Source organism: Mandrillus leucophaeus, unplaced genomic scaffold, assembly GCF_000951045.1.
Source record: "Mandrillus leucophaeus isolate KB7577 unplaced genomic scaffold, Mleu.le_1.0 Scaffold30, whole genome shotgun sequence".
Lineage (NCBI taxonomy): Eukaryota > Metazoa > Chordata > Mammalia > Primates > Cercopithecidae > Mandrillus > Mandrillus leucophaeus.
The window spans coordinates 5,119,434-5,134,043 of NW_012103143.1; the positions used below are offsets into that span (position 1 = coordinate 5,119,434).

Here is a 14,610-nt window from a genome sequence, read left to right on the forward strand (position 1 = left end):
GGTCTCGATCTCCTGACCTCGTGATCCGCCCGTCTCGGCCTCCCAAAGTGCTGGGATTACAGGCTTGAGCCACCGTGCCCGGCCACATTTGGCCATTTTTACAAAGAGAAGCCTCTGTCATGTACCTGGAAGGGTTCGTTCATTAAAGGAAATCTGAAATTAAACGTTCCTCGTCCAGGAGCGCTCCTGTCTTAATGATGTCAATGACAGTTGTCAAAATCAGTAAACTTTGGGCTAGGCGCAGTGGCTCACTCCTGTAATCCCAGCACTTTGGGAGGTTGAGGCAGGCAGATCACTTGAGGTCAGGAGTTCGAGACCAGCCTGGCCAACATGGTGAACCCTGTCTCTACTAAAAATACAAAATTAGCTGGGCATGGTGGCGCACGCCGGTAATCCCAGCTACCTGGGAGGCTGAGGCAAGAGAATCGCGTGTACCTGGGAGGCAGAGGTTGCAGTGGGCCAAGATTACCTCACTCCACCCCAGGTCTCAGGTAACAGAGTGAGACTCCATCTCAAATATAAATATAAACATAAATATCAGTAGACTTGGAGTTAAGCAGATGATTCTCCATAATGTGGAGTGGGTCCCATCCAATCCGTTGAAGGCCTTAAGACTGAGGTCCCCTGAGAAGGAAGCGACTCTGCTAGAGACAGACTTGAGGCCTGCGCTGTGGCATTTACTGGGCCACGTGGCAGGGTAAATGTGAGCGCGGATGAGGATGATCTGGGAGGCAGACGGCGCTGTTCACTGCTCCTGTAGGCCCGTGCAGGGCACCTGCACCCATCCCTTATCTGCTCCGTCCCTTATCATCTGATAGGCACAAGGGCCCTGCACATGAACGAGACAAGGTTCGCAAAGGCAAAGTTCTTCACATCATCACCAAGATTCTTTAGCAGGGGAGAAAATGGGTTTCCCAGTCTTTCTTGAATAGCCAGCACACCACCAGAGGGCAGTGAACGCACCCGGCTGGCTTTCCAAACCCTGCTCCACATTTTCCAAGCTGAGGCCGGAGCAGGTGCACCGCCCTGGAGCTCATGCCTCCGAGGTACCAGTGCAGCTGCACAGGCTCAGGCCGCGGGACCGAGGTGGCCAGGTGGCGCTGGGACAGCCAGGCTCTGAATGTAAGCGAAGGCCCTCAGGGACGGAACCCTGCCCCTGGCAGGCCAGGAGTCACAGCTGAGAGCTGCAGTGAGTGACTAATGGCCAGGGCTCCTGCCAGCCTCCACCGTCACCTCCATCCCAGGGCCAGCTGGAGAGATGGGCCTGGAGACATTTGCCTGGTTGGGAGAGAGCAGGAAAAAGGAAACAGGGAGGGGCATGGGAGGGGAAAGGACGGATCTCCAGGAATCCCCAAAGTTGAGACATAGCGGCTATTCTGGCAAAAGGGCTGATGGCTGGATTTGGGGCTCTGTGAACTACTCCACGTTTAAGGAGGTTTTAGCCTGCACTCACACCTTCAGAGCTCGAAAAGAAAATAGCAACACAACCAGAGCACTGATGTCTAAAGGGAGGACACGTTTGGAAAACACTAATTCAAGCAGGCATTCTCACAAAGAACAAGCGAGCTTCAGGTCCCATACGCATTTAGCTGGGTTTTCTTTCTTTCGTGTGTGTGTGTGTGTGTGTGTGTGTGTGTGTGTGTGTGTGTGTTTGGAGTTTTGCTCTTGTTGTCCAGGCTGGAGTGCAGTGGCATGATATCGTCTCACTACAACCTCCGCCTGCCGGGTTCAAGTGATTTTCATGCCTCAGCCGCCCGAGTAGCTGGAATTACGGGCTTGCACCACCACACTTGGCTACTTTTTGTATTTTTAGTAGAGACGGGGTTTCACCATGTTGGCCAGGCTGGTCTCGAACTCCTGGCCTCAGGTAATCCACCTGCCTCAGCCTCCCAAAGTGCTGGGATTACAGGTGTGAGCCACCACACCCAGCCACATTTGACTGTTTTTACAAAGCCTCTGTCCTGTGCCTGGAGGGACTCATCACTAAAGGAAACGTGAATTTAAACGCTCCTCTTCCAGGTGCGCTCCCGTCTTCATGAAGTCAGTGACTGCTCTCAAAATCAGTCAACTGAGTCGATGATTCTCCATAATGTGGGTGGGCCCCATCTAATCAGTTGAAGGTCTCAAGAGCCTTCAACTCTTGAAGGGGAAAAGGGGATTGAGGTCCCCTGAGGAGGAAAAGATTCCGCCAGAGACGAACAGGACCCACACAGTGGGATCAACTCTTCCTGGGTCTCCAGCCTGCCCTGCAGATTTTGGACTTGCAGCTTCACGATCGCATGAGCCAATTCCTCAAAAACACTTTCTATTTAAAAAAATTCTGTATCTGTAGACACACACACACACGCACACATGTGCACACTCTATTGGTTCTGTTTCTCTGGAGAACCCTATCACCCCTGAATACAGAAGCAACAGCGAGTGGGTTCTATGGTGTCGTCCAGTGACATCAAATGACAGTTCTGTTCATGTGAATCACCGACTTAGAGTTGACTGAGAACAAGACACATAACTCATTCTCCATTTGGCCAGGCGGGAGGGACGTCCCCAATATCCATGTCTCTTAGAGACTCACAACTCAGTCTTGTCCCCTGGGGCCAGAGGCTGTTAGGCAGAGACCCTGTGAGACTCGAGAAGGACGTGGGTGCTCAGGGTGCCACGACTCCCACCCCTCGCCCAGCCACGTCTGCTGGTGGAAATGTCTCGTGGGTGACTACACCACCCCACCAGGAGCCTCCCCTCGTGCTGAACTTGACCTTGACCTCAAATCAGCCTAGTCAGTTTTAAAAACCAAGCTCATTAGAGCTTTGGCAGTCCCAGGAACTGCCCTTTTCCAAGCAGGTCACCTTGGAAGCTTGGGACAGCTCCCAACGCAGGCGGGATTCTCCTTCGGAACTGCCTCTTCCACATCCTCAACAGGAGCCGAAGCTCACACCGTGTGGACGGGCCTGGTCTTGAAAACACCAGCACAGAGCTGACAGCCAAGCGCAGCAAGGAGAGGAGATGGGCAGAGGAACGGAGCCGTGTCTCAGGGCGTGAGCGTCTGCATGGCCACGGCGTGAGCCCAAGAGACACCAGTGCCCAGAAACAGAACACTGTCAGGCCTGCTCAGAAGCATGTCCACACACACGTGGACCTGTATGTACGTGTGTGTGTGTGTGTGTGTAATTTATGTTAGTCTTTCTGTCTCGCATCTGGTTTCCCCACAAGGGAACACCAGGGGCTTGCATCAGGCACTTCTGTTCACTGCTGCAGGCTGTGTGTTCAGGACACTGAGACATGTCGCTGAGGATCGCACCCAGTAGACGACGTCTGTGGCTGAATGAGCACCGGCAGTAGGTGGGGTCTGCGGTGCAGCCAGAATGCCTGGAAGTGGGTCAGGCATGAAGAGGCGAGCATGGTCAGGCTCAGGCCGGGAGATCTCTTGGGGACCCCCTGAAACAGCTCAGACACAAATGAGGAGGGTGCCAGGGGAATGAGCATGGCCAGGGTCAGATGCTGTGGAGAGGCTCAGAAGGGCCAGGCCTGACACACAGCCGAGGGATGGCAGGGCCATCTGAGGCTGGAACTGTTGGTTGACAAAGGGAGAAGAGGTCAAGGGGAGGAAGGAAGAGGGAGCAAGGACAGAAACACTGGCAAGTTTAATCCTGGGAAAAAGCAAGGGCAGGGCAGGAGACTGAGGCGGGGAAGCAGCTCCCCCAACCCAAAAAGCTCCCCAGTGCTCTGCAAGAATTCCCCTGCTGCTTCTACATTCAGGGTTCTCTGGAGAAACACAACGTGTGTGTGTGTGTGTGTCCCCTGCTGCTTCTACATTCAGGTGTATCAGCCAGGGCTTTCCAGAGAAACACAACGTGTGTGTGTGTGTGTGTCCCCTGCTGCTGCTTCTACATTCAGGGTGTATCAACCAGGGCTCTCCAGAGAAACAGAACCTCTGTGTGTGTGTGTGTGTGTGTGTGTGTGTGTGTGTGTGTGTGTGCGCGCGCGCGCGCCCCCTGCTGCTTCTATATTCAGGTGTATCAGTCAGGGCTCTCCAGAGAAACACAACCTGTGTGTGTGTGTGTCTGTGTGTCTGTGTGTGTCCTGCTGCTTCTACATTCCAGGTATATCAGCCAGGGTTCTCCAGAGAAACACAACGTGTGTGTGTGTGAGAGTGTGTGTGTGTGTGCCCTGCTGCTTCTACATTCCAGGTGATCAGCCAGGGTTCTCCAGAGAAACACAACGTGTGTGTGTGTGTGTGTGTGTGTGTGTGTGTGTGTGTGTCCTGCTGCTTCTACATTCAGGGTGTATTAGCCAAGGTTGTCCATAGAAACAGAACCTGTGTGTGTGTGTCCATGTCCTGCTGCTTCTACATTCAGAGGGTATCAGCCGGTGTTCTCCAGAGAAACACAACCTGTGTATGTGTGTGTGTTTGTACATGTATACACTTACATGTTATATATGTATATGCACACAGAGAATTTTTAAGTTTAAAGTTTAAAATAGACACATAAAATTAAAGATGGAAATATTTTAAAGAGTTGGCTCATGCAGTCATGGAAGATATAAGTCTGAAATCTGCAGGGCAGGCTGGAGACCCAGGGCAGAGTTCAGTGGGAATCTGGAGTCTTTTTCCGGCAGAATTCCTTCTCTCTTGGGATCTCAGTGTTTTTTCTCGTAAGAGCTTCAACTGATTGGATGGGGCCCACTCACATTTGGAGAGTCATCGGCTTAACTCACAGTCCACTGACTCAAATGTTAATCCCACATTGAAAAACACCTTCTCAGCAACTTCCAAAATATTGTTTGATCAAATATTTAGGAGCTACAGCCTAGCCAAGTTGACACATAACATTAATGATCACAGGGGAAAATTATTTTCCTTTTTCACAAAGAAAAGCACAAGAACGACAAGAAATCTCACGGCGGATGCACGGAAGAGGACTTCCAAAGACCGGTCATTACTGCTCCTGCTCCCGAGAGCTCCGGCCTGGGTGTGGGCCTGGGGCTACCCTGAGCAGCTGCACAGATCCCTACTCACACCTCGGGGGGAACAGGGGCTTCTCCAGCCTGCAGGGCCGAAGATCGACCAGAACTGACCTAGCACAAGGAAAGCCCAGGGAGGGTGGGGCCTGCTGGCACCCCCACTGCCCACTCTGACCACAGTGGGCCGAGTGCATAACCTCCCTTACAGGTGTGCAAGGTGGCGATGGCCGAGGAGAACACACAGGTAGCCAGAGAAGCCATGGCAGTCACTGTGCAGAGGACTAACAAGAAACCAGCTCAGGGCCCTCTGTCCTTGACCTCCCCTTGCTATTCTAGAGCCTTCTCTTGACCTCCTGGGTAGACAGGCCCCATCAACTCTCCCTGACCCACCTCACCCCTCTGCCTGGAGACCCTGGCCTCCAGCCTGCACCTCTGAGCTCCCTCACTGTCCTCCGACTCTGGCAGGGCTCAGCCAAGAGAAGAGAGGCAGGCGTTCCTTCCCTGAGTCCTTCCTGACATGGGCCTGGGGGCCCCCTCCCTCCTCAGCCCTGGCTCTCCTGCTCCCGGGAGCACCATCTCCTCTCCCTGCCCGTCAGCTCACAGGTGCTGATGGCTCCCCAAGACTGCTCTTCTGTGGGGGCTTCAGCCTTTAACCCCGTTCACACCCCTACCTGATCAGGTAAAGACTTTCCACTGCAGATAACAGGTAAAAGTCTGTTTCTTGCCAAGACCACGGTTGACCTATCTCCTAATCCAACTGTTACAAGGTGGGGCCTGAAAAACATGCCCCTTGTGCATGCAAATCAGGCCTTCCTGGGGTTCACCTGTACTCAGAAAACACTGGGGCTAAAACACCAGTGCTTTCTGGTATCCTGCCCTGTCAGGACGGTGGGAACCTGGAAAGCGCAGGGCTTCTAGGAAGGGGGCGTCCACCCCATAACTGCCAGGCACTCGTGCTGTGTGGAAACTCAGCAGCCTTGCCTAATCTCCCGGTTTCTCCAGAGAAGTCAGAAATGTCTATTTCTATGCAAATGTGTCTGTTTTCAAACACTGGCATTCACATTTTAAAATAATTTTCACATTTTAAAATAATTCACGTATTTTTAGGAACTCTGGGCAAACTAAACAAAATACCCGAAGGTAGGATCTAACCTTCGGGCTGCCCTGATCATCTGGGGGATCGGAGGAGAAGGGAAGGTCGGTTCGTGGGTACGACAGAGTGGAGGAGCAGGCCCACGTACCTGGTGGATCTCGTGCCAGCCGTTCTCATCTTTGCAGCACACAGTGGCGTGTTCGTGCAGGAGAAGCTCGCAGCAGTAGGGATCACCTCCGACGATGGCCGTGTGATACAGGGGGGTGAGGCCGTAACTGTCTTTATAATCCGGGGATGCACCAAGCTCTAAAAGAGTCTAGGGAAAAAAAAATCAAAATCTGTTGTTATTGGGTCTCATGACCCCTTTTGCAGAGTGAGGCAATCAGGAAAGAAGCACCAGGACCACCCTCCCACAGGCCAAGGCAGCCCACACCCTGAGTACCCAGTGCTTCTCCTGGGCTCCCCAGAATTAAGAAGGGTATAACTTGGCCAGGTGTGGGGGCTCACACCTGTAATCCCAGCACTTTGGGAGGCTGAGGCAGGCGGATCACCCGAGGTCAGGAGTTCAAGACCAGCCTGGCCAACATGGCAAAACCCCATCTCTACGAAAAATACAAAAAAATAGCCGGCATGGTGGCAGGCGTCTGTAATCCCAGCTACTTGGGAGGCTGAGGCAGGACAATCGCTTGAACCTGGGAGGTGGAGGTTGCAGTGAGCCGAGATTGCACCATGGCACTCCAGCCTAGGCAACAAAACCAAACCCCAGCCAAAAAAAAAAAAAAAAGTGGGGGGTATAACTTTAGACAGTAACATTTCTAGTTCTGAAATAGCAAACAGTGCCCAGAAATGCAGGGCAGACTGTTGTTCAGATGAGAAGACCTGCAGCACTCAGACCCATCCTCGGCCTGGCCAACATTCTGTGCCGTGGTGTGGTGTGGGCAGCAATACAGTGACAGCAACATGTGCCGAAGAGAGAAAAGGTACATGGTTTAACCTACATGCCCAGTGGAAAACCACCTCAATCTGCACGCGACGGTGGCAAACCTAGCAAGCATCGCATCTTCAAGAACGCTCCTGATTTCCGAGGAAGCCAACGGGTACAGTGTGGCTCTGCGTCTCCACCCAAATCTCAATTTAAATCGTAACCCTCAGTGCTGGAGGTGGGGCCTGGTGGGAGGTGATGGCTCATGGGGGCGGATTCTCAGGAATGGCTTAACACCACCCGCTTGGTGCTGCTCTCATGATCATGAGTCTCCCTGTGGATGGGGCTGGGGTTCAGCACTGGCCTTATGGGTTGAAAACACAAGTCCCTTGACTGAATAGAAGGTGAAAGATGACTTCTTGGGAACCACGAATTCTCAAAGCATCGACACCCAGGAGAGAGAACAGGAAAACCTGAAACCTGGCTTCACTTCCAAGCTCCGGACGAAACACTGTGCACGGACCCCCTAGGGTGGGCCGGACACTGTGCATGGACCCCCTACGGTGGGCACTGCAGGGATGGGATGGGGCAGCTGCCGGGGATCAGACAGAGCAGGGGGCGGCATCCACGTAAGATGGGCCCGGGTTTACCTTCAGGGCAACCTGGTTCCTCGCTCGCGCAGCTTTGTGCAGGGCGGTCATCCCATCTTTGGCACGGAAGTCCAGGTGAGCCCCGCCATTTCTGAGAGCTTTGATGACCTCCACAGAGTTGTCCAGCTGAGCGGCTAAGGTCAGGGGTGTCTCTGAAGAATCCAAACACACACACTTTAGAACCAACATTTGTCACACCGCTCACACAGCCATATTCAGATGCCCAAAACTAAGCTGAAAGAACTGCCCCCCGCCCCCCACCACCTCCAGGCTGTTTACAGCTCCCACCACCCAGGAACCCCAAGAGTCCAGGCACACTGCCTAGTGTGGCTCAGGCACCCCGTGCGATGCAGTGACACACAGGGTCACGCACGGATCACAGGAGTGGCAGAGGCAGGGATTCAACGGGACTGCTGTGTGGGCCACAGTCCAAGAGGCTTCCCCGGTGCCCTTCCCTCTGAGTACGCAGAATCCTGTGGTACCATCTGGGTGCTTCCCGTACAGGAGGAGTGAAGGACTTAAGCCCTCGTTAGAGATGGGAAAGGCACACAGCCACCCTTCCTCATTCAATGTCACATTTACGGGCATCTTAGGAGATGCCAGCCATGGGCTGCAGGGGCACAAACAGATAAGACACGGAGTCCGTGCCCCCTGGAGCTCCCGATCTGGGTAAGTGGAAACTTTCCTTCATCAACGCGGTGCAGGATGACCCAGGAGGGAGGGCAGGGGCCCAGCAGACAGAAGGATACCGCCTGCCTTTGTAGGGACAAGGGTCCCGTGCAGATGACCCTGAACCAGTCTGCAGCTGAGCGCGGCTAAGGGCATCAGTATCTATGACAACAAATCTTTCCATCCATCTTCATCTTCCTAATGGGCTCACCATGGCCACTGCTAAGCATGAGGAACTATTTTGCTGTGGTTCATATGAGAGGCTCTTAATGTTCCAGAAAAGTGCACAGAGTACCAGGACAACACGCAAGTTCCCATGACCCAGAAACACCAACAGTGAATATTCACTCGGTCTCGAAGCACATTCCAGTGACGGAAGACTTCGGATGCCTTCCACGGGGGGTGTGCCTTGCTGAGCCCTCACCCCGTCCCACCACCCTCCATCCCAGAAAGGGCACCTGCCTTGCGAGTGTGCACTGACTATTCCCATCTATTTTTAATTCTGATGTTTACTTATCCATAAATGGGTACCATCCTGAGGACTTTTAAAATTCACCCTAGGAACCACTCTGCAGCTTGCCACTTCGTGGTGAGATGCACAGGCTTAACCCCTCCACGTCAGGAGTGTGCCATGTGTAGACACGACAGCATCTTCATTCATCCCCTCTCCATGTGAAAAGCAGGCTTCCTGTCTTCCCCAGCTAGAAGACTGGAAGCTCAACAAGCATAACCTCAGAAGTGGCCCCAGTCTCCCGCAACATGAACAATGGGTGGGAGTAAAAACACCTGTAATATTTTGAGATAACCTCAGAGACATGCAGACCCTCCAACTAGAGGCTGCCCAGCAGCCAGGTGGCTCCAGGGATAAGCAGATGTGCTTCGAAAAGTTGAGAAGTGGGGGCTCCTGGAAGCGCAGCAGGAGGGCACTAGCCACAGCTCTTTGTCCTGACACTGGGAGGTAGCACAGCAATGGGGGGTGGGGGGTAGGAGGCAGGAGGAGTGTAAGTGTTTAAGACAGCTGCTGCTACCCAGCGGGCACAGGGCAGTGCAGGCTGGAGCATGTGTACGCTGGTGTATATGTGCACACCTGTGTGCATGCCCGTGTGCGTGTGTGCATGCCTGTGTGTGTGGGCATGCCTGTGTGTATGTACGCCTGTGTGTGCATGTGCATGCCTGTATGTGTGTGCATGACTACGTGTATGTGTGCATGCCTGTGTGTGCCTGTGTGCATGCCTGTGTGCGTGCCTGTGTGTGCCTGCCTTTATGTATGCACACCTGTGTGTGTGTGCACATGCCTGTGTGTGCATGCCTGTGTGTGTACATGCATGCCTCTGTGTGTGCATGCCTGTGTGTATGTGTGCATGCTTGTGTGTGTGCGCACATGCCTCTGTGTGTGTGCATGTCTGTGTGCCTGTCTGTGTGTGTACATGCCTGTGTGCATGCCTGGGTGTATGTGCGCATGCTTGTGTGTGTGCATGCCTGTATGTGTGTGTGCATGCCTCTGTGTGTGCATGGCTGTATGTACGCATGCTTGTGTGTGTGTGCATGCCTGTGTGTGCGTGCCTGTGTGTGCGTGCGTGCCTGTGTGTGCGTGCCTGTGTGTGCGTGCATGCCTGTGTGTGTGCATGCCTCTATGTGTCTGCATGCCTGTGTGTATGTTTGTGTGTGCATGCCTCTGTGTGTGTGCATGCTTGTGTGCATATCCATGTGTGTGTGCTCCTGGGTGCATCCTAGTGTCCAAGATCAATGGGGCTGCAAAAATCAAACGACTGGGCAAGCAATTCTTCCTATGAGGGGGAGTGACTGGTGTCAACAAAACCCAGCTCTTTCCCCAAAGGGCTGGGGGGCCTCCAGCAGGTTTTTTAGAAGATGATAGTTCAGGAGGCTGGGGATGCTCAGAAGGAAACCATCACGTGAAAGAAGACCACAGACGTATCACAGGTGTAGGAAACAACCTCACTGAAAGGGATGGGGAAAGAACTGCTGACCTCGGTAGCTCCAGACATGAATGGAGTCTGTAAGACTAAAGGCAAAAGGAACAGAATAGATAAAGCTGGGTTATAAGTCAACCAGAAAGTGAGTGCAGCCACATCGATAGAAGTAAGCAAGGGATTCAAAAATGAATGGGAGGAAGGGGCCGATCTTGCAATGCAGACAAATTCCAAGCAATTCTCATCACTTCTCTGTCCTCAGGCGGTGGCGTGTAGCCCCCATTCCCCCGACCCCTTATGCGTGGGCTGTGTACAGTGGCTTCCTTCTGAGAGCACAGTGTGGAAAAGGGAAAAATGGGAGCATCTCTCCGTGGGGAAACCTGATGCACACAAGCTCAGCCAGGAGATGGGGGCAGCATCGCCCACGATGAGCCATGCCAACAGGACAGGCCCTCGGCACCGGGCGATGAGAAAGGCATTTCCCTCTGTGCTCCTCCTCCCCATACCCACAGCCCTGTCTAATTGTGAAAACACCAGATGGATCCCAATAAGGGGCACCCTACAGACACCTGACCAGTCCTCCTCTGAAACTGTCCAGGTCATCACCAACAGGGAGAGCCTGGGAAACGGTCACCGCCCAGAGAAGCCCAGGGAGACGAACGAGGGAATGTTGTGTGGGAACCGGGGTGGGGCCTGGGGACAGAAAAGGACCAGCAGATAAACGCTAATGAGAGAAGAAAAAAAATGTGGACTTCAGTTAATAATAATGCATCAATATTGGTTCTCTAATTGTGAGAAGCGTACCAAACTGGAGTAAGATGCTGATAAGGGGGGAACCTGGGTGTAGGATATACGGAAATTCTCTGTACTATCTTTGCACTTATTCTGTAAGTCCAGAACTGTTCTAAAATTAAAAGTTTGTTTAAAAATGCTTCCTGGCTGGGCGTGGTGGCTCAAGCCTGTAATCCCAGCACTTTGGGAGGCCAAGACGGGCGGATCACAAGGTCAGGAGATCGAGACCATCCTGGCTAACACGGTGAAACCCCATCTCTACTGAAAAAATACAAAAAACTAGCCGGGCGAGGTGGCGGGCGCCTGTAGTCCCAGCTACTCAGGAGGCTGAGGCAGGAGAATGGCGTAAACCCGGGAGGCGGAGCTTGCAGTGAGCCGAGATAGTGCCACTGCACTCCAGCCTGGGTGACAGAGTGAGACGCCGTTTTGGAAAAAAAAAAAAATTGCCTCCTGGCCATTGTGCGGGTTAATAGATTTAATGTAAAAAACGCTGCTGCTCAGACTGGCAGAAAATGTTTGTGAAAAGCATATAAAATACTTGTAGCCAAAATATACAGAGAACCCTTAAAACTCACCAACAAGCAAGCAAACCACCCAACTAAAAGAAGGATAAAATATTTAAATGGATACCTCACAACAGAAGATATTCAGATGGCAAACTCAGACATGAGAAGATGCTGCACACTGTATGTCATTAGGAAACTGCAAATTAAAGCAACAATTATAGGCTGTGTTCAGTGGCTCATGTCTGCAATCGCAGCACTTTGGGAGCCAAGGCAGGAGGATCATTTGAGCCCAGGAGTTCAAGACCTGCCTGGGCAACATAAGGCCTCGCCTCTACTAAAAATTTTAAAATGTACCAGGCATAGTGGCACACGCCTGTAGTCCCACTTACTCAAGAGGCTGAAGTAGGAGGATCCCTTGAGCTCAGGAGGTCAAGTTTGCAGTGAACCATGATCACACCACTGCACTCCAGCCTGGGAGACAGAGTAAGTCCCTGTCTTGGAAAAAAAAAAAAAAAATACCTCGACACAATTGTCAGAATGATGAAAATCTAGAACACTGACATCAAATGCTGGTGAGATGTGGAGCAACAGGAACTCTCAACATTGCTGGCAGGAGTGCCAAATGGTGCAGTCACTTTGGAAGACAGTGTGACGAGTTCACACACAAGTAAACATGCACATGCTCCACGATCCAGCAACTCAGCTCCTAGGTGTCTCCCTGAATGAGCTGAAAACTTACGCCCACACAGAAATCTCAGTGTTAGTGTTGACAGCAGCTTTATTCAGCATTACCCAAAACGGCAAACAATCCAGAGGTCCTTCAGTAGCTGAGTGGATAAATTATCCGTGACACATGCAGACAGCGAGATGTTGTTCAACACTAAAGAGAGACGAGCTGTCAAGCCACGACACAACACGAAGGAAGCTTAAATGCATATTGCCAAATGAATGAAACTGATCTGAAAAGGCTGCATGCTGTGTGATTCCAACTTGATGACATTCTAGAAAAGGCAAAACTACACAGCCAGTGGTTGGTCGGGTGCGGTGGCTCGTGCCTGTAATCCCAGTACACTGGGAGGCCGAGGCGGGCAGATCTTGAGGACAGGAGATCGAGACTATCCCGGTTAACACGGTGAAATCCCGTCTCTACTAAAAATACAAAAATTAGCTGAGCGTGGTAGCACACGCCTTCGTCCCAGCTACTCAGGAGGGTGAGGCAGGGGAATCGCTTGAACCTGGGAGGCAGAGGTTGCAGTGAGCTGAAATCACGCTACTGCACTCCAGCCTGGGTGACACAGCAAGACTCCGTCTCAAAAAAAAAAAAAAAAATCAGTGGTTGTGAGGGGTTAGATGGCAAGGGAGGGATGGATAGGTGGAGCACAGGGCAGTTTTAGGGCAAGGAAGCTAGGCTGTGTGATTCTGTAACGGTGGGTACAGGACAGGATACATCTGTCCAAACCTACAACATGAGCAGCACCAAGCACGGACCCTCATGTAAACTACGGACTTCAGTTATTGCAACAAATGCCCTAAACCAGTGCAAGCTGTCAACAACAGGGGAGCTGGAAGTGAAAGTGCACAGGGGAAAACTCTGTGCCTTCTGCCTGGTTTTTCTGCCAACCTAAAACTGGGCTCTGTCCCCGACCCCAAGAGGGGCTCCTGAGGACCCTGGCCCCTGCCTCCGTGTCACCCCCACCCTCGCCACTCCCTCTGCCACATTTTCCTTACTGAAGGCACGGCACCTTGCTCCATCTAAGAGCATGGCAGGGTGTGTGTAAGAAAAACCCTGAAATAATGAGACACTGTATTTGAAATAATTGGACCCTTAAAAACAGGTCTCTTTTTATAAGGAACTGTACCGAACAAACCAAAGGCACCCAAATATATTCACCAGTAGCAAAGGGAGTTATTTACTCAAAGTCTTCCAGCTCCTTCATTGGCACTGGGTAATTTCTGCACCTCTCACCCTCTGCAGACGGAAGTTGACGAGGTTCCAGAACCATATTCTCTTGAATTGCCTCACCTTCCCGGGTGCTATTAGTTCTGGGGAATCACACTGGGTGATTCACTCAGGGGCCAAGGTGAGACTGCGGAGCATGAACTGTCAGTCATTGCACGCATCAAACAAGCCCCTTCCCCTCTTCACAACGATGCCCTGAAGGTAGTCGGTGCACCAGGACCCAGAATGTCCTTGAGGCCTCCTAACTGGGTGGTGCGGGAGGTGGGAAGGGGCTCCCCAGTGACACAGCCCCACAGCAGCAAGAAGGGGGAGCCGGGGATGGGGGGTGGCCGAACTGGAGGAGCTCAGCCTCATAGGCAATGAGTGCACCATAGCCCTGGAAACAGATTCAGTAACTGGATTTCATCAGTGAGGTTCACACGCATCACAGGTGCTCTGCGGAATCGGGCTTCACAAAGGAACCCTCTCTTTCTGACTTCTCATCCAGATACTTAAAGAGTCGAAAGGCATTTCTAGCTTTATTAACCAGACCTCTGTTGTGGTTCCTGAGGCTTCTCTCAAATTTGGAGACAACGGTGCAAGATAAAAGGGCCAACCTAAGTTTTGTTCAAATTGTCAGGTTCACTTTCTGTTCGGGGCTTGGAAACACGACTGGTCTCATCTCAGAGGTTCCAACCAAAGCAGGAGACGAGCCCTGAGACTCTGGTGGGGGAAGTCTTTGTTGTTTTTTTTTTTTTTAACACTACTTTCATCACCGTTACTTAATAAAATTTACATTTAGAACAGGTACCAGATGGTCGCCTGCAATCACACAGGCTGTTATGTTTTCACTGACAGGTCATTCCACTGGGATTTAATTATCTCAGTCTAGACGGCTGCTTCTCTCCACTCCCGCCCCATGTCCAGTCCCAAAACAGGGACATGGGGCCCAGGTCTGCAGGGCCTGGGACTGAGCAAGGCGGCATTTCCTGAGCTTAGCAAAAAGGCTGCTTTCAACTCTAAGCACAGACTCTGCTGCTCCCCAGGTGGCTTTGAGAAGTCACCAAACTCACTGTGGAGAGGCTAAAATATGGGATGGGAACATGCCCAGGCTGTGGCCGACAACCAGGAGGAAAGTGGGAATGT

General features: G+C 52.1%; 1 protein-coding gene across 1 annotated transcript in view; it reads right to left on the reverse strand.

Moving 5' to 3' along the window:
* SHANK2 (SH3 and multiple ankyrin repeat domains 2) overlaps positions 1-14,610 on the reverse strand; it is a 669,522-nt gene that overhangs the window by 543,102 nt on the left and 111,810 nt on the right. Inside the window, exons 7-8 of the mRNA XM_011987076.1 lie at positions 7,628-7,779; positions 6,204-6,371 (exon numbers count right to left, since the gene is read on the reverse strand). Of these exons, the coding sequence (XP_011842466.1) occupies positions 6,204-6,371; positions 7,628-7,779 (320 nt within the window). The remainder of the gene's footprint in view (positions 1-6,203; positions 6,372-7,627; positions 7,780-14,610) is intronic.